At 39.5% G+C, this 20070-nt stretch overlaps 1 protein-coding gene across 4 annotated transcripts in view; it reads right to left on the reverse strand.

Moving 5' to 3' along the window:
- The window catches only part of PIK3CA (phosphatidylinositol-4,5-bisphosphate 3-kinase catalytic subunit alpha), a 36914-nt gene extending 16870 nt beyond the window's left edge, over window positions 1–20044 (reverse strand). Inside the window, exons 1-4 of one of the 4 annotated variants that reach the window (XM_042041787.1) lie at window positions 20005–20044; window positions 3027–3440; window positions 1267–1476; window positions 385–635 (exon numbers count right to left, since the gene is read on the reverse strand). In XM_042041787.1, the coding sequence (XP_041897721.1) occupies window positions 385–635; window positions 1267–1476; window positions 3027–3378 (813 nt within the window). In that variant the 5' untranslated portion in view covers window positions 3379–3440; window positions 20005–20044. Of the gene's footprint in view, window positions 1–384; window positions 636–1266; window positions 1477–3026; window positions 3441–6287; window positions 6420–12245; window positions 12358–20004 lie in introns of those variants that run through there. The other 3 variants (XM_042041786.1, XM_042041785.1, XM_042041788.1) reach the window with 3 other exon arrangements.
- Window positions 20045–20070: the final 26 nt, after the last annotated feature.

Below are 20070 nucleotides of genomic sequence, written 5' to 3' on the forward strand. Positions count from 1 at the left end.
CAATGGTTGTTTCATAATTTACAATCTAATCAAATTTCCTGTTTTATTACATCAGCACCATGCAAATGTAGTTCATCTCTTGCCATCAAAATCTAAGAGATTTCTGAAAGTACCTACCTCTGATTTAGCACTAACGTTAGAGGGAAACATTCAAAGAAGAAAAATGACACTAGTGATACAAATTCCAGTTCAAACCACCTTTTCTCCCCCCTCTCCCTTTTGAAGCACATGGATTAGCCAATTTGTTTAAAGGTGCAGACACTGTCACTTCCAGTGTTTTGGATTAATTCAATGAAAAAGCCAGACTTAATACTGATCATTTTTCTCCCCCACAAATTTAGATTATTTTAGTGTAGTTCAAAAGAAATCCTTTATGTTACTCACCTTATACTGGCTCAGTGGACATTTTTCTAGCAAGTATTCATCACAGCCACAGACTTTTAAAATATATTTGCCCTGGTACTCCAAGACACAAAGTTTCAGCTGTTCAGAAGATAGCAACATACTTCGAGTTTTCTTCCTGATTGCTTCAGCAATAACTTGCTCAGGCACACAGTCATGATTGATTTTTAGGGTGTATTTCTGCTTATCATTGTTTGGTGAGACTATTACCCAGATCACCACTATAATTTGCCCTGGAATACATGTAAAATAATGTTAGGCTTATCCTTTCCAATACAGTTTCCAAACAAAAAGCACAAACCCAAAATAACCCCCAAACCAAACAACTCCCATGCCTCCCCAACACAAAGATTCATTTTTAGTATTAAAGGAAGATGCAAACAAGATTCATAGCCCAGACTGAGAGAGGGTTTATAACTTCTGCACGGAACTAGATGCATTAAGTTTATTTTTGACTCTAGTGTAAACTCAAACTTTTAGCCCTGAGGTTAAGAATATTTTCAGTAACTGAAGACTACTGATGATTTGGCCTTCAAGGAAACAGCAGTAACTCTTTCATACTTGAGGGCTGCAAGGTAACTCAGTGATTCAGCATCATTTAATTCCAGATATCTGAATGCCATAGAAAACTGCAAAGCCAACAAGCTGTTCCCACCCACTAAAAAAGTCACCTCTATTTACCAAGTTATATTTCAAGATTCAGTTAGAATAGCACAATTTTACATATCCTTTTGAATGTACAGTCCATCGAGAAAATTATTCTGAAGAATTTAAGGTGTAAGATAGTGACTTGCCTAAGTCAACAGCTGTACTCTTTGATTTCAAACACTGAAAATATGTTTCTGCTGTAAATATTGCCCTTACCTTTGTCTAGTTTGTTGTATATGTGTTTGGGGAGTTCAGCTGAGGACTCTACATTTGGAGGATAGACATATAGTGCTCTGCTGTGCGGTGCATTGGCATCTCGCAGATCCACGGCTTCTTTACAGACATTAAGAATGTTTCTTCTGAAGTCTTGTACTTCTGGATCCTTGACCATGTCAAACTCACAGACAGGCATGCCAATAGCAAAACCTACAGCATTGGAGCAGATGAGGAAATAATCATAACTAACAGGTAGAGCTAAAGATTTCTTCAATCAGTCACATAAAAAGCCGGCTTTAAGCAAAACACAGCCTAAAATATTTGCTGGCTTCTACTTTGTGGTGGTTTAGCAAACCGCGTCAAACCCCGACATACTCGTACACATAATTGTTTTATATCATTCAAGAACTACACAGTTCTGAAGTTAAGTGCACCAAGCAGACACAGGAAAGGTTAGAAAACAGGTGTACATTCTCTGAAGATCCTGGAAGCCTTAAATCACCACTCTCACAGTCAACATTCCTCCTGGAGGAAAGGGACCAGGACTAAACTTCCTTTGAAGTCAGCACAGAGTTTCCTAAGGGGACCAGAGAAGCTGTGAAATCTGATTTTTTTCTCAAACCCTGCCAGAATTATTGGTAGCTATTAGGACCATAATCAGCTTTGCTTACAACTGAATGACAGCTATTAATTTTTTTTTAATGACCTGCATTATTTAAGAACTGCAGCAAGCACTCCAAGAGACACTGAACTTAAGCTCTTTGACACAGATGCATATAACAGTGCATTTCTTTCAGGTCCTCAGTCTCAGATGTAATTCCCTTTACTTTAATGAGATTACTTGGATAAATCATCATTTATGCATGAGTGTTCAAATGGAAACTTTCAATTGTCGTGTTGCATGGTTACCTAACCACTGCTCTCTCCTAGTCCTGAACACGTTGAGCTTTACAAAACAAAAGTAATTTACTTATGATGTATTCGTCACAATTAAATAATTTAACAATTAGTAGTACATCAGAACAAGTATTTCCAGTTGACAAGTCTCTGCCACTGCAGTTCACATTTGTTAGCAATGAAACAGGAGTGGTATGTTTGTACTGCCTCAATTTAATACTTCACCAAGATGTTGGAAAAAATGCCAGATTCCCTGTGCTTCCTCAATGGATCATGGAAAATGATAAGCTACTCCAGAGATAATTCAAAACATCACAATTTGTCTCCCCTCCACATCTCCAACCTCAGGTGTTTTTTTGCCTCCTCTCCCTATGCTCTTTTGTCAGAAGGGGGAAGGGGACAGCTGAAAAAAACCTCATTTCTGAAATTTGACTTTCTAAGCAAGTTAGAGCAGTATTAAAATGTGTGTCCACAAATATAATTTAAAATTTGTAGTTAAATATAGAATTTACAATTCTATAAACTTCAAAATAAATTAAAACTGACTTCCCAAACAATAGAACAGGTGTTGCTCTGTACTAATATGAAATCCTGCTAATAAGAGATGAGCAAAAAGATACCCTCTAACCCACAGGCAACTACAAATACATTTCACAAAGGCAAGGTGAATGAAACAGACCAGAAAAAAGAAGTTTAACTCACTGTTTATAAATATTGGCTTTACTATGATCAGCACCTTTGGACATTTGATGCAACAACTGGCAGTTATGAAACATGACAGATACAGGTGACAAACACGACCCATTTCAATTCTTTATATTTGAGGAGGATAATCAGTTTTAAAAAAAAATATATAATCTCACCTATTTCTCTATTAAGAATCTTTTCTTCTCTGTTACCTACTGGTTCAATAACTTTTAGGAAAGGCTGAAACAGTCGCAGGTCACAAAGTCTCCGTGTTTCATCAAAAAACTCTTCTCTTTCTGCTTCTTGTGTGACACTTACAAAAATGTAAGAAGATTCATCTTGAAGGAGCTGATAGAGAGGGTACTTCCTTGCTTCTTTAAAGAGTTCATGTTTAATAGTCAGTAAGGTGGCCTCACGGAGGCATTCTAGAGTCACTATCATTCCATTTGGGAGAAGACACTCCACCAGGATCCTGGGGGGCATCAAGTGGATGCCCCATAGTTCACCAGATGACGGCCGCGGAGGCATTTTTAAGTCTTGGGATAACTTTGTACTTCAAGCTTTTCGAGCAGTGATTCGTGAGTGTGAACCTGAGTAAAAATCAGAAATTTAAATGTCAAAATTTAAAATACAAACATCACCAGGAATTCCAGATAAAATGGCTCAAATGCCACTTATAATTGTAGATGAATATTCATAGCTATATTTTACATTCATAAAAAAGACTTGATAAAACTAAGCCTGAGAACTTGTATTTGAATCTAAATATCTACTCAAAACAGTTAACAGAATCACACTCATTTGGAAAAAATGCCAGTATACATATAGTCTAAAAGCAGAGGGGTTTTTTTATCTGAACTTTATAACTCATGAGTAGAACCCTTCAATAGCAGGGGTATGAAAATATCTAATACTCAAATTATTACAGAAATTTTTAACCAAATCTCAAGCCAAGTTCTCCACAGTTTTAATGATGATACAAACCATCAGCTCTTTTATGTTTAGCTAAACCAATGCTTCCAAAATGTATTTGTTTTTTCTCATCTCAAACCTCTAAAATATTCAAACAACACTTACATAATAGTTATAAATGTTTACTAAAACCTCTAAACTTGATTTTAAGAATCCATTTACACGCAAGACTTGGCCGTAGCTGTTTCAGATCAGTGTAAGCTATTTACATCAAAAACAAACCCTTTTTTCCATGAATGGGACAGAAGAATTGAGCCCCACTAACACTTTGCAGTTGGGCTCGTTTTATTTAGTGCCAATGCCCTGTTCCAGTTCCCTTTGGCAGCTGCATGAATGTCTCTGCCAAGCCAAAGGAAAGGAGGGGAACACGTGTGACCTCCTATCTGTGCTGCTCATGCCATCTTAGAGCAGAGGAAATGAGTATGACAAAGAGAGAAAATGAGAATGAGACAGAGTATGAGAAAACCAGAATCTGGACAGAGCAGAGATGTTTTTTAGCCCAGTGGGAGAGGGAAGACGCCACAAAAGAGAGCAGAACTACATGGCAGGCACACAGTGATACTTCACCAATAAACACTCCTAATCCCTACCTATTTTTAATTTCCTTAGCCAGAGGCAATATTTGTGTATTTGCAAAAGAAATCCGGTTTGTTCAGAATGTTTTCACATACAAACTGTTGGCATCCTGTGACAAGACTGAAGAACACTTCAAGTTAGAAAATATTTGGTCTTCTTATGATGCCTTTTCCTGGTCTTAAAATTAAGAGCCAGACATGGTTAATGGAAAAAGGGGTTTTTACCACGGTGTTTAATAAGGATCCGTATGGTGCATGGCATCATTTTACTGGAAGTCTGATACTTTCACCCAGTATCCTGGATTCTTTTTGTAATGAAACAAAGTTGTTCATCTGTGCATTCATTGCTCTTAATTTTGAAGAGATCCATCACAGAACCACAGAACATTAAGGGTTGGAAGGGACCTTAAAGACCATCTCATTCCAACTCCCCTGCCACAGGCAGGGACACCCTCCACTATCCCAGGTTGTTCCAAGCCCTGTCCAGCCTGGCCTTGGACACTTCAAGGAAGGGGCAGCCACAGCTGCTCTGGGCAGCTTGTGCCAGGGCCTCACCTTCCTCACAGTCAAGAATTTCTTCCTCATATCTGCCTACCCTAAACTTACCCTCATTCTGTTTGTACCCATTACTCCTTGTCCTATCACTACAGTCACAAACCCTTTTAGGACTGCCCCTGTATCTCAGTTTTCCTGACAACAGAAAGGAAGGGAAACCCACAAACCAACAGCTTCACATCTCTTCCGTTGGATCAACTTTCTGAAAGCTCTCACTGTGGAAAAGCAATGGATGCTATGCCTGCCCTTTGCTCAGCAAATTTTAAAAATACGTATTTATATAAAAATACATTTCTGTATATATTAACTAAATTATGTATATATAAAATTAATATACATTTTATATATAAGTAAAAAAATAAAGTGATCCTCCCTTATGCACTAGTGTTTCTTTTCTGAAAGGTTTTCTTCCAAGTACATCCAGTACCTGCTTTTGCCACACTTCAGTTCTTACAAAGAAACATTAGAATGAAAATGATGTTTTCCCAAATCCACTGCTTCCTAAGCAACTCTGAGTAGCAATAGGGTTGTCTTTTTTAATCCCTCCTTTGTAGTTGTAGTTTGGGTTTTTAAAAATATCCACAAAAGTACTGAAGTGCCACTGCAGATTTAGAAAAATGCTTTTCCACTAACACCTCATGCATATTTAGAAACGCTCTGCAACTGACTTCTTTTTAAGAAAGAGCTTAAAGAAGCTGTTTCATTTCCCTCATCATTGTAATAGCCTCAGCAAGCGGATGCTGAAATGGAAAGTTCTCAGCACACACAGTGTATTTACAGAGACAAACTTGGGAAGCTTACCAATTACAAAACATTACCAGTGAACCCAAATAACACCATTTAGAATAACTTGGAGGGTTCCAAACCACCGTTAACTGTCCTCAGCTCACAGATAAAAAGAAATACACTAATTATACGGCATCTTTTTGATCAGGCAAAGCATGAACGAGGCTCTCTCCATATCACTGAACCACATGCCTATTTACATTTCTTAACTGCAAACACAGGCAGAAGCACATCACTGTTACAGCACAAACCAGCACAAAGCCCCCAAACAAACAAGAATATGCAGTTATATCAGCTTCCTGTCCACACACACACAATGATAGTATAGATGGACCACAACCAAATTAAATATTCACAACACAGACTGAGTTTATACCAGCAGTGTTTTAATTTCAGTTCCACCATCCTGCTGAGGCTCCTCTGAACTGTGAGAGCCCATTTTTGCCCTGCCCAAGGCATGTGTTCTCACTCCTCACCCTGCTGGCACTGGGGCTCCCTGAGCCAGCTGGTTACGGGTCAGATGGATGAAAGAGGCAGAGAACAACTCACTTTCCCTTTCTTGTGCTGCCTTCTGTTGCTTTAGCTCCTTCCTGAGATCCCCATGGAGTCAGCCCTGGGGGCTGCCTGACTGCAGCAGTGCCGGGCAAGAGCAGCTGCAAGGACGGTGCCTCGTTCCACTGGAAGCTTTCCTCCCTCCCCACCAGCAACTGCCAACACAGAAACAGAGGCAGGAGTGGGGGACACACGTACATCAAAAATGTAAATCTTTTTAGCCAAGCATCTCTTCAAAATAAACATCAACCTTGGCTTTCTTAAAGAATTCAAACATTAAATGACGACTCAATCTCTTCTTTAAAATCTTGCAAACAGTCCAATGTGACATCCCAAAATCTACAATTTTTAGAGCAACTGCACCAAGACAGCAGGTTTTGTTTTAAACTGGGATACAGGCATGTGCTGGAACGGTGCATGCAGTCTCTCTGTGTGCACATTCATTTCACTTGCACATGTAAGCACGCCTCCAGGGTTTGGATTTGGAAAGCAAGAATGTAAACAGAAACAGTTTTGAAGTATAGCTGGCAGCTTGTGTTTCTGTGTACACTTTCAAATCTGGAAGGTTGCCTGGAATAAATAGAATCAATTATGTTCTTCGACAGTAAAAGGACTGTAATTTTAAGGGAATTCTAGAGACATGTTATTTAAATGAAACTAAGGGGATATGCAAACACTTCAAATGGACACACCTGCAATCCCTGACCTTTCTAAAGCACCTTAAACATTTTTCCCTGCCAAAAGCTTTGGGACACCTGGACTAGTGCAAAACAATCTCTGGTTTTGAGATTCCATTCCAAAAGAATAAACATACATGAGGGAAGACAGCAGGAAGATAAACAACATACTTTCCATAATACAGATTTCTACTTGCTCCCAGATACCATATGAATTCTAATTTATATAACCTATTTTCTTGTAGGATAGAAATTAGCTATCATCTGACATAGCTGATATAGTCCCTTATTAAGAATATGAGATTCCAAGTTTAGAAAATTTGGTTTCAGTAAACTATGACAGTTTTATCGCCTCACAGATGAAGACACACTCTGCATGCCAGGGGGGCAATCTAAGGGAAAAAAATATTATTGTTCCCTTTAGCAGACTTATAGTTAAGCCTGTCTGTCATCAGCACCAGCACCTACAGTTACTCTTCAGCCTCTGCAAGGAAGTTCTTCCATCACTAAAGTACCAACTAGCAAGAAACGGAGCAGCATACAAGGAAGCAAGAAGTGCACTGTGCTGGAATACCGCATTGAAGTATAAAGTATGGGATGCTTATACAAAGAGGTACACACACCCCAGTGACTGAGAACTGAATAATCTGCACTGCTATACACATCAGCCAGCATTTCAAAACCCATTCAAAAGGACAGACTAAACACTCGATACAATTTTATCAGCCCACATTTGAAATTGAATGAGTCATTCAGTAAACTGCTACACTTCAATTGAAGTCCATTAGTTTTTACAGTCACAAGACAAACTCCATTACACTGTTTTTATAGACAGGATGTAGCAATGTTTTATAATAATTTTGGGCATCTTTGGTATCAGAGAGCTGCTCATTAAGATTTGTGACCGGATTGATTTCTTTTCCAGGTACAAGTTTCCTCTAGACTACTAGCACTGCCTTCTATTCATTAAATAATCCAACTGTTTATGATTTTGATTTACTGTGCACTAACATGTAGGTTAAATGATTCTCCTGATTCTCTATCACACTGGCAGAAGTATCCATTACAGGTATGACCCCTTTTATAAAGTACTGTGGAATCCCCAAAACAGAAGCTGTGAATTTCTACAAATAAACGAGTTCCTGGAACAAGAACAACACTTTTCAAAATGGAAGAGACATTTCAACCTTTCTAAATGCCAAAATGTTTTACTCTCACCATCAGACAAATCAGGCACTCTAAAACATGAAGAGAACTGGGCAGAGTAGTCTGTCTAATTTTGCTGCTGTCCAAACCTGCTGTGTGGTGACAGTAAGACTGCTCCAGACTAGATATGTTCAGTACTGTCCTTTTGTTCTTCCTGTTTGCCAAGCTGGCACTCTTCCAGAATCCAGGAAGACAAGCACAAAGATGTCTGAAACTGTCCTCCATGAAAAAATTATTATACACAGATTTAATTGGTAAAAATATTGCTTTGTTCAGAATAGAAAACAGCAGACTGTTGCACTGCAGTTGTGTCTTATTTCATATGTATTGCTTTCGTTCTTATTTCCCAGAAAATGTGCAGATACCCGGAACGCCTTATCTGATCACAAACAGCAGCCCAAGGGAAACAAACAGGAGGATTTAACACTGTCAAAATCATCTTGGCATTTAGCTTCCCTCTGAAACACGCAAGTATTTCCAAACACTACCAATTTTATTTGTAGTTACCTACTTCTCCCACCCTTCAAAAACAGCACTGAGTACATTCGCCTTGTTCTAGACAGAGCTAAAGCCCCCTAAAATTATTGGCAACATCTGTAGAATAATAGCACAGCAGAAATACAAGATCATTATTTCCTGTGAATGCAAAACCTCACTAGAAATTAGTGAAAAGCAGTTTCACTTTAGTTAGATATGAGAATATGGGGCAGCTACATTTCAGAGCTGTTCTCTTTAAAGTTATCTTACATCCAGATTTTTTTTCCAGAATACAATACTCTCCTAGTGACTTTCAGATACTATGAATAAAATTAATGGTGAGGTCATCCTGAAAAAAAGAAGAACTCACTTCAAAGTATTGCCCAAGAAGAACTGTGTTATGTTGCTGAAAAAACCACAGGATCAAACAGCTGAAACAAACCCAAGATGATCAGTTTAAAAAGATTTACTATTGCTGGAGTATTTTTTCCTCTCCCAGTGAACCCAAAAGACCTTTGTGAATACTTATTTTCAAATCCCCTTGCTCGCCCTCCCCCATCCATGCAGGCATAGTGTTTACAGCTTCCCTCACTGTCTGGGAGCCATGAAAACAGGATCACGAGAAAGAAGCATTTTCAAGTTGCTGGTGACCTCCAGAACTCCCACTACGACTGTGCCTTTTCCCTAGGGATCCCATGACATAGCGAAGGCAGAATATCTGTCCTAGTACATTTTCTTCCAGCTAAAGGCAGAATTTTGTCTCTTTGTTAAACAAAGGAAAGCCTGGAATTAAATTTTCCTTTTTAGTCCAAAATCATTCAGTAATTCCATCTCTAGCTCCATCTCAAAGGACAGGATTTTGTTGTTTATACAGGACTAGTAGTCATAAAGCACAACAAAGAATCAGAAAAGCAACATATCACCTATTTACACTTCACATATCTGCTTACTCATTATTTCAGCAATTAGCTTGGCTTGTAGTGCAGCAGAATGAGAACTACCTTCCCACCTGGCTCTGTGCTGGTCAGAGCTGTTCCTACACAGTAGGCTGTGAGCTCTGAAGGTCAGTGAGCAGCACCCAAATTCTTTCAAGCTGTTTAAATCCAGAGCTTTAAAGTTTGGCAACAAAATCAGAGCAACATGCCATTTTGTACCCATAGAAATAAGGTGTTCCTCTGATTACATACTTTTGTTTAATACTCCGTTTCATATGGCTGACAAATACTGATTTATGTGAACATCAGGAAGAGCACAAAGCCAAAGCACACCACAAAATCTTACTCTGCTCCTTGCTGCAAATATTAATGGTTTCAATGTCAGCTTTCCCATGCAGGTCTGCTTTTGGAAATTAGTGCAAGACGATGTAAACAAAAGCTTGCACTAGAATGTAGCTAATGAACCCAGGTTTGAAAAGTAACAAATGCTGGTTATATAATTAAAAATATATAAAAATTCCACCTTAAATAATGCTGTTTATTTTTCTTTCCATGTTTCTTCCCATCCTTCCACCTTCCTGGGATATTTGGAATGCAGACAGTAAACAGGATCTTTAAAAACAGGAAGTGCTGGCACACAGACAAGGAACCAGAGCAGAGTTAATCCAGGTGTTCTGAGCTCCCTTCTAGTCTGAATCCCCACCCAACAGGAGCAGCTGTGTAGCAGACCTGTAACTCAGATCCAGGGTCTTTCCCAGTGCTGATCTCCCCAGATTTGTCACCTTGGCTTTTAGAAGCAACTGCTGCAGCACGATGAACCTCCAGTTACGTTGAGGAAGAACAAAGATTTCCTCTCCTACTGTCCCTACTCAGAAAGGCAGGGAAAGAACTGCAATAAAACTCCGGAGGTCCAGCAGACCTCACACAGCTACACTTGCCTCTCTGCCACAAGCAGCAGTATCAAGAGGGTTCAATTATTAATTTACATTTATCTTTACACAAATAGTCACCCTGTGAGCCCGTTCTTTACTAAGAAGCAGCTGAAAAAGACATCAGACTCTGACTTATAGTATCTTGTTTACTTCCCATGTAACATTTCTTAGGATGCAGTCTGGAAGCAACTTTAAATTGAGATCAAATGTTTCTGCTGTACGAAGTTACTCCAGACCCTGAAAGCAACTAATGCATAAAACCAGAAAAAGCTTTTGGAGTGGCAGTGGATAGCACCAATCTCCACAGATTTTTAATAGCAAGCCTAGAACAGTGAACTGGAAACTGAAGTTTCAGTTCTGTAATCCAAATATAAATTAGCTTTCCATTTATTCTATCTTAACTGACTTCTGTAGCCAAATAGTATTTAACAGGAGTATGGGTTTAGTCTGCATGGACTTACTGAATTCAGTTAGCAGGAATCATTATCTTGTATTTACTGGCAAACAGAGGATAGCATTCAACTTCATTTTTGTTAGAGGATTAGTAAGGAACCACATGCCTCAGCAAAAGCCATGGAAGTAGGTTGTTTTATTTTTCTCTTTGTTTAAAGTCCTAAACTGAAAAACTTAAACAATGCTTTCTCCACTGAGCTACTCCTCAACTCCCTTTCCAAAACCATTTGTTGAGAGAAGGAAGTTTGTGGCAGAGTTAACACAAAGGCACAGCCACTGTAATGAAAAAATTCAATTCTGCAGCTAAGTCCACTTGTCCTATAAACAGCTGAAACTCACAGAGTTCCTAGCAGGTTATCCTATACAAAGACACATGGAGTAAGATAGCAGCAAACAAAGCCAGTTCTCTGCCCTGTGGAAGCTGTTGTCTACTTCCACACCAGCTACAATCACAACAGGAAAGGGTCAGTCAGAAATGAAGCCCTACTCTATCACTTGTTTGTGATACCGTCAATGGTGATTAACGAAATATTTATTTAGCAGTAGATGATAACCCTGCTGAGAGGTAAACAGCAACAGTTTTCCATAAAATATTTTCTAGAGACCAAGACTGTCCTGCCAACCCCCCCACACCAAGTGGGGATAATACTCATCTGCAAAGAATTTGGCACCACTAATTGCTCCCATCAGGCTTCATCTCCCTAAAGGTCACAGATCACATTGGATGTATTGCACCTAAGCATATAGGAAAATTGGGCCTTCTATTTGAAACAACACTGCAAGACTAAAATCCCGATTTTGTAAACTTATCTGACTGCTTCATGTAAGTTACAAAGAAAACAAAGATTCTCTGAAACTTTAAGAAGTGTTTATTCTTATTCTAGCTGGTGGCCCTGGTTGAACAGCACTTTTCTCTGCCCTTACAGGTTGCATATCACAATCATGATGCTCAAGACGTCAATACATTTGCATTTGTGTTCAACAAGTGGAAACAAACATGATTCACTGTGACTCTGTGTCAGTAGGCCCTGCATGCTCCAGCCTGAAGCACAAAACCAGCTCTGGTAAACTGGGACATGGTTCTTCAGTCTTTAATCAAATGTTCATCATTCCAGTACATGACTGTTAGAAGCAGCTGTTATGATTTGATGTTAAAGTCCCCTGCACAAATTAGGCTGCAAATGAGATCAAATGCCTGTTCAACAGTACCAACATTATTCTGCCACATTAAGCATACAAGGGAAAGAGAAGAGAGTGCAAGCAGGAGATAGTCACCACCATGGATCCTGTGGTGTCCTGGTGGTCCTTCAGTGCCCTGGGCTTCCTTGCTGGTGGTAGAATCCCGCTTGATTCACTCCGAGTCACTTTTATACCATCCCTCATTAGCATGAGAAGCGTGAGTAGGATGGGTTTTTGGTTCCTCATTAGCATGGGATGTGAGAGTGGGAGTGGTTTTCCAGATCTCATTAGCATAAGGCAGAGTGGGAGTGGTTTTTGGTCCCTCATTAGCATGAGATGTGAGAGTGGGCGTGGCCTCACCATTACACATGGTCAGGTCTCATTGTGGTGGTCACTAAGGGTCTGCTCTGGGGGTCGTACAAGGCACACATCCCCCCAAAACCAAGTGTCCTCTTTGTGACCCCCCTCCTTGGCTTGTGCAATTACACACTTGTTCTGTAACACACCACAATGGAGCGTTGCTGTGAAAAGCATCACGTTTGGTCAGAACTGAAAATGTTCCTTTTTGTGGCTTCTGCAGGGCAGCTCTGGTGTTTCTGCAAAAAGCTACACCACTGAACAAGTGTTTAAGCCAGATGCTGCAAATGTTATTAACCCTTTCCTTACAGCATCTGCTTTGCAAATCATGTTATGCAACACAAGCATGGTAAGCGTGGGGCTACTGAGATGAAGCTGTGTGCTGTGCATCTCCCTTTCCTCCACTTCAAGCTGTAACCCAAATTGTTTCTCTGACAAGGCCAGGGTACCAGCAATTTGTGGTTGATGCATCAGAAAGAAATGGCTAGTGTTTGTCTAAATAGATAATGTTTGTAGTGAACATGAACTCCCCAAAGAAGTGACATAAGCTCACAGGTATTTAAGCAGTGACTATCAGTCACATCTCTGCAGTAGTTACTACAGGATTTCCCAGCTTCCCAGTTTAGAAAGTCACTTTCATAACAAGATTAAATGGTTTGAGACTAAGGCACATGCAGCCTACTACTACAGAGCTCTGTAAGAGGGATATATTAAATTGAAAGGCCTTTATTTTTAAAAAGCCAAAAAGATACTGGTAGTAATCAGTCATTGCTATTGAGAGAATTTTACACAACTGTACAAAAAATGAAGTATTTTTTAAATGCATGGATGGTTCTTTGGAAACATTTCATTAGTGTTTTCAGAGGTGTGTATATTCAAAAAGACTGAAATCAGTTTTCAGCCTGGTGAAGTTTAACCCTGGAATACACCAGAAGACCACAAAAGTTCAAATGTTTTGGATTTAATTAGCACTCATTAAAAAACACCATTAGGGAAGCGTATCTATTTTGCAAAGCATCTTTTTTGTTGTTTAAAAAAATAACTTGCTCACATACCAGGACAATAAGAGATTGGAATCTATAGCCATGGTTACACTTCTCATATCCCCCTGAAGCTGTTTGTGATACTGTGCTAACTGCTGATGTACAATGAAAAGCTTGGAAAAGAGGTGATGAAAGAAGAGTTGAAGAGCTGGATTACAAAGCAATTTGACAACATATTTAAGAAGAGTTTCCATAGTCAGGAATAGATTTTGCTATCCTTTTCTTCATGTATAAACTCAGCCGTTTTATTGCTTGTTGGCTTCTGTTTCCACCTTTATCTTTTGGTGGTAGTTTTGCCATTGCTCCCCAACCGTCAAAACATTCCAAGCTGGAGCTATCTAAGATCAAGGGAGTGCTGCTGAGCAGTGATAACAACATCAGTGCTTTATCCTCCATTTCAGAGCAAGATGAGGAGGAAGGCAAGTTATTAGAATCTTACATGTTCAACCTTGGTTGAACTCGAGCAAAAGAGTTAATCTCTACCTTCTCAAATCAAATGTTAAAACCAATTTGAGCCCTTTCTTTTAACTAGCAATCTCTTATCCAAAACTTTATGTAACTGTATAAGTTTATCCTCTCCAATGACAGCCTTACAATTTCACGTATTACCATTTTAAACCAAAATACAAATGTAATTTATCATAAATCAATCTTCACAAAAAAACTTGCTACACTGGCAGTGGAACTCACAGGCATATCCTCAATTATACACCACAATCATGACTATTCCAGATGTCTAGTTGTTGCTTAAAAACTAGCTCTTAAACACCAGAGGCATTCTTGGGACAACTGCTCTTTTACAGTACTTAATACCTTAAAATTGAAGATTTCAGGGGTGACAGCATGAAACTGCAGGAAGATAAAATACAATATTTTAATCACTTCCCTCCCACCAGTGGAGACTGCCTTGATAAACTGGTAAGTGGAACTGGTTGTTCAACATCCACAAAGGCAGAAGAACAATTTTCAGTGTTACTATTATCACTTCCACTTTTATAATCCAGTCACAGCATTTCCTGGTTATTCTGTTAAGAGCTGGGAATATAAATTAAAAAAATGAAGAATAAGTGGTATTTTTATAGTCTAAGCAGTTTAAAGACATCACAGGCATATTTTGGAGTATTTGGACTGATAGTTTTGACTTTCCTTTTCACAAAGGAAGTTAGCTCTATCTAGAAGCTTATGTTAGCACTATTAATTTCCATCTTTCAAACTGCTCCTGTAGTCAAGTGTTTTCCAGCTTTAATGAAAAGTATCTTAATGGCACAAGCACCAAATATGGATCATAACATTCCTCGTCACAGAGAGCACATTTATTGAGTTTGAGAAACAAACAATTCCTCTCCACTCTGCTTGCCTGGTAAACAAGCCTTTACCCTCTGCTCATTCTCCCTCTTTTGCACTTGTATTTCCAAGCATTCCGCATTTAGTTTGCCAACGTCTTTGCAGAGATCAATATCCTCGCTTTTCCAGCAAGTCAGATGTCAAAGTCCCAAGGCACTGGAAATTTTGTTCTATTAGATTCAGATCACATAACAGGCATGTATTTCTACTTATGGCTGATTAGTCTCAGATGAAATGCTGAATCTTGACTATTTTCCTTTCAGTAATGTTCAAAGTTTCTTGCATTTCGAGGACATTCAAGAATTTGTTTCTTTGTTGACTGCTAATAGCTAAGAGAAGGAATAAGGTTGCAACAAGGAGTAATTTTTCGTTCACCAATTTAGCGTCCTCTGCAAGGAGCTGACAGTTTAAGACACTTTTCCACGACAACAAATGCCATTTCAGCAGAAAACCCATGCAAGAAGCATGACCCAATTTAACAGCAAGAGTTAAAAATCAGGAACAGTCTTGGAACATATTGGGCAAGAGTCATTCATCACCATTAACTGCCAGATTAAGTATTGGCAAAAGACTGACTAACGAGTATGGAAAGAAGAAAAGCAGTGAAGTCTTAATGACAGATAAGTTTTTTGGCATGTTGTACAATCTAGGAGGCAACCATCCAGCTGTCTCTCCTTTCTATTGGAGAGAAAATAACCCAAGGGATGCTTCTCTACATTTCTTTGCCTTAGAAAAGGGTCAGAATATACAGTCAATAAGTGTGACTCAGCTGTCTCGAAGTTTCAGGGAATTTACAGTCAGTCTTAGTCAATTCAATAAGTCTCTTGTGTTCAACAAACAAGCTTTGTGGTTCACAACCCTCAAAAGCTACATTTGCAAATGTTTGTTTAATCAGAAGGTATAGGCAAAACTGCCAAGGTTTTTCTGCATAAAAATCCATGAAGGTAAGTTAATGAAAGGAAATGTGTTAACGAGTAGACAAAAGCCCTAAACAACAAAACCCAGTCTCTGGGATTTATCTAACTCTCTACTGGTAAAAAGCAACAGGCCATGAAACCAGACATCACTGAACCTAAAGTTGTCTGTTGGGCACAACTGCTATGTTCTTAAACTAGACTGAAGTAGCCACTTCTATTGCTGCGAGTCAAGCAAAAGCTTCACCAGCGCTCCATCATTTCTCCCGTTCAACTTGACAAAGGTAAGCTGGCCTCTTAGAATTTAGTTTTTACATTTCTGAAGCTCAGGTATGTGAGCACTGTTTTCCAAAGACAGACTATAAACTATAAACTCCTATTCCCAAGGAGTTTACTTAGCAGGCACAACTGACCAAATGCTTTTATCCCCTGCTTTGCTGGCTTTAAGAACACTGGAAATAGAGAACAAGTGATGATGTCTACTGTCCCTCACATTTCTTCTTTGAAATACACAGGCATCTTAGACTGCCTAGCACAAAATCTGTGCCCAGGATTAACTAGAAAAATACTTTTCTAGAATTCAAGTGTAGATATATGCCACATAAAACAACATATGTGCTGCAAAACCAGTAAGCATTGCTTAGACCGAGAAGTCAGACCCAGAGTTACACAAACTGCACTCAGACTGCTGCATTTCCATATGAATACAAGTTAACATACAGGATTTAGAAAAATGCTTATTTTTCTTTTTTAAACCAATTTAATTCCTTCTACCCCCTAGTAGGGCTTGATTTTGTGCTGGGTTTTTTGTTTGTTTGTTTGTTAGATTGATTGTGTGGGTTTGTTTGTTTTGATTTTGTTAAAGTTAATACTATACCAGTGCTGCAAGAGGAAAAATAAAAAAAACCAAACCCAGCAGTTAATACTCAGAGTATTATTTCTGGTTCATTTAACACTTCATTAACCATTCAGAAACAGATCTGTAGAAGTTCAGTTGGGAGGATCCTCTGGAGGTTATCATGACCAACTCTGTAATCAAAACAAATCACATACATTTGTTGTCCAATTAAATACAGAGAGAAACAAATGTATTCTCTGCACTGCTCCCATTTGGATTAGGATACTACAAAGAGACAATTGTAACAGAATTCTTTGCTATGACACATTCAACTTCAAGAGCAAATGAAAATTCCCATCCAGTTTTAGTGAGAATATTTTTGTGGCCTCTTTTAGTCATAGCTACAGACAGGCATCATCCCCTTGGAGCAGCTGGATGTCTGGCTTTTTAAAAGGATGAGACAAAACTCCCACAAGCAAGGAATGCAATGCATAAAAAGCTGCAAACCCCCCAAACCTTAGCTCACACTAGAAGCCACATCTGTTCTCCAGTTAGCCAGAGTCCAAACTCTTATCCTTTCCCTCCAACTGCATCACACACACAAAAAATGCACATATGGCCCACTCTTTCTCAGTGGGGAGGATTTACTAGATCTCACATATTTTTCAGTAATTACAAACCAGTAAGTAGTAAGACAAAACTTAGTTTTAGAATGGTATTTGAAGACTAAACTGGAAAGACTGGTTTTGCAGTACTATTCTTGTCCAGGTATAAATAACAAAATCAGTTCCTGCATCAATATTGAAGTTAAAACAAAGCATCTTAGCTTCCCCTCACGCAAACACAACACTCCTCAAATGTCCTATTAACTACAGTCTTTGTTAACCTTCATTAATGTACTCAACAAAGCAAAGCTACATGATACCAATCTAGAGGTGCTATTATTTCTTCCACGATTTGGAACTAGTGTATCATCATTCCAATTTCCTCTCCCCCCAAGCAGGCAAACAAAACCAATAGCAGCAGTCTTCTATTTGGAAGTGACTGATATTTGCAAGATGTTTAGGATATTTCTGACACCCGAAGAATCTGCACCAGAAATCTCAAAGATTACATAAGAAGTTGACTTTTTATGTACAAAACGTAAGAAAGCAGTTTTTGCAGACTGCATGTGAGCCTTAGGCTTGTTGTCTAGTCATTTACTGATAGTTTTAATTCAGAAAGAAATTAAAGTTATGATGATCATCAAGGTTGTTCAAAGTTGTATTATGCATGAGCAAGCCATTAAAAAGCACACCACACAGTAAAATCTGAGGATCTGTGGATCAGGAAGTCCATTCCTTGTATCACTACACCTTTTAAAGGTGAGATTTTCTTCCAATAACTGGAAACCTCTTGTGAGGTTACTTAATTGGTCTTGTGAGACAGCATGAGGGTGAAGCATGAACTCCTTGCTGGTTGCAGAAACTCACATTCTAAAGCTTTCAGCAACTTCTAAAAAGTGAGTTATCCAGGAAAAAGTATCCTTCATTTGCTCACAGAAAGCAGGAATAGCCTGATTAACAGAGAAACAGTTAACTAAGTATTGAACCACTTTATGACTTCCAATAAAGCACAATTGCTTTGTAAACAAATCAGCTACACCCCCTTTCCCAGAGAATACTCGAGAAAGAAGAAAAAAAAAAAGGCAAAAAACCTCTCTCAGAGCCATCATTCACACAGTAAACTTCAACAAGAAAAAGAACAAATTTGTCATTGATAAAGAATGACAATTTGGAGCAGCCAAACAATTAAAACACTTTGGCATGGATTTGTAGGCTGGGATTCGCCTGCCCTGAAAAAACACGAAATGCTGTCTCCAGGTTGCTAAGAATGGCACCAAGTTAACACCTAGGAAATGCAAGGCATCTCACCAGTCAAATTCCAACTGCAGCTCTGGATTTGCTGCATTTACTGTCCTAAAGAAAAAGTGGACTATTTCACGGATCCCATAGGAATTGCGTGGTTTCATAAATTCCTCTGTGAACACTGTGAGCTTGGTTGATGTGTGGTTTGTCTACATTGGCTAAAATATGCCTCTGAATAAGTAACAACTCTGAAAAAGTTTTCCAATGCTATTGTTTTGAGAATAAAGTTATTTATTGTGAAGCTTTAAGTTCACATGGGGCTTGATTATAGAACAGCTTATCCAGTCAGTTCCTCGTAGCAGACAAACCATTAAATCCCATCACCCTGAGTACTGGAATATTCCTAGGAACTAACAAAGTTTCCACACAAGAAGTGGACTTTGTTTATTACACTGCATTACAGAATTGCAGCATGGAAGCAACAAGTATGAGTACACCCCTATAAACTAACTGTGATGTGGAAGAAACTAAAGAATGAGTCAGATCACGGTGGGAAAGTTTCTAACTTTATCCAATGCAATAAATCCGAACTCCTGGTATAGCTCAAAGCAGGGATGTGAAGGTACAAATAACTAACAGAACAGAATAGATGTTTTCTATTAAGTTCCACAAAATCCAGACTCAGAACCCAATTTACCACTCCTTTACAAGTTTGCTGCAGAATTAAATGAAGAAAGCTTCACACTCCCTACTGTCTACTTTTTAAGTATATATACGTGCCTCCTGCTTGTTCTGAATAGGCACCGCTTATAAAGAAACCTTTGTTCAATCAGATCTTTGGTCAACAAGAAAAGAAATACAGACAAAAAAAAAATTAGAGACATATCCATAATAGCAACAGAAGTAATTGGCTTGATATCTTAATAATTTAAGGAATACTCAAAACAGCCGCAAAACCCGCAAAGAAAAACAAACAGGCAGTTTGTGTTAGTTTAGCCAAAGTTTTGCTAATATAGAGTCTACCAGAAAAGACACAAATACTGGTAAGAAATAGCAGTTTCATACTTAACATCAGTACAAACCGATCTCTGGGTAGCAAGAAATAGGAAAGAAGGTTTTACAGGTAGCAGGGATGAGACACTGCTACTGTCAGCCGAGTGCATCTGGAAGCAGGAGGTTGGGTGCCAGGATCCACACACACGCCCATCGGGAGAGGCTCTGCTCCCAGCGGCATCAACCAGCCCCATCCCCAGGACTGCTGGAGCACATTTACAGCGAACAGCTCCACTCCAGGGGTGGAGGCACCCACACTGGAAAACAACAAGCCGCTATTCTTCCTCTCCCAGGTCACTTCCCCGCGAGCACCCAGAACGCGGGATGCGGCGGTGGCGGAGCTCTCCCGGCCGAGCGCAGCCCCGCGGCCCCTCAGCCCCGCGCTGCTGCCGGAGCCCCCTCAGCGAGCGGCGCTCCGGGAACGGCCCCCGCGACCCCCGCCGCGCTCGCCTCACTCACCAGCCGCGGCCTCCCCGGGCCGGCCCGCGCCCGCCGCGCCCCGGGCCGCGCCCGCCGCCTCCCGAG

This window comes from Corvus kubaryi, unplaced genomic scaffold (genome assembly GCF_017639235.1).
Source record: "Corvus kubaryi isolate FWS band 111438036 unplaced genomic scaffold, C.kubaryi_AGA036_p1.0 37397, whole genome shotgun sequence".
NCBI lineage: Eukaryota > Metazoa > Chordata > Aves > Passeriformes > Corvidae > Corvus > Corvus kubaryi.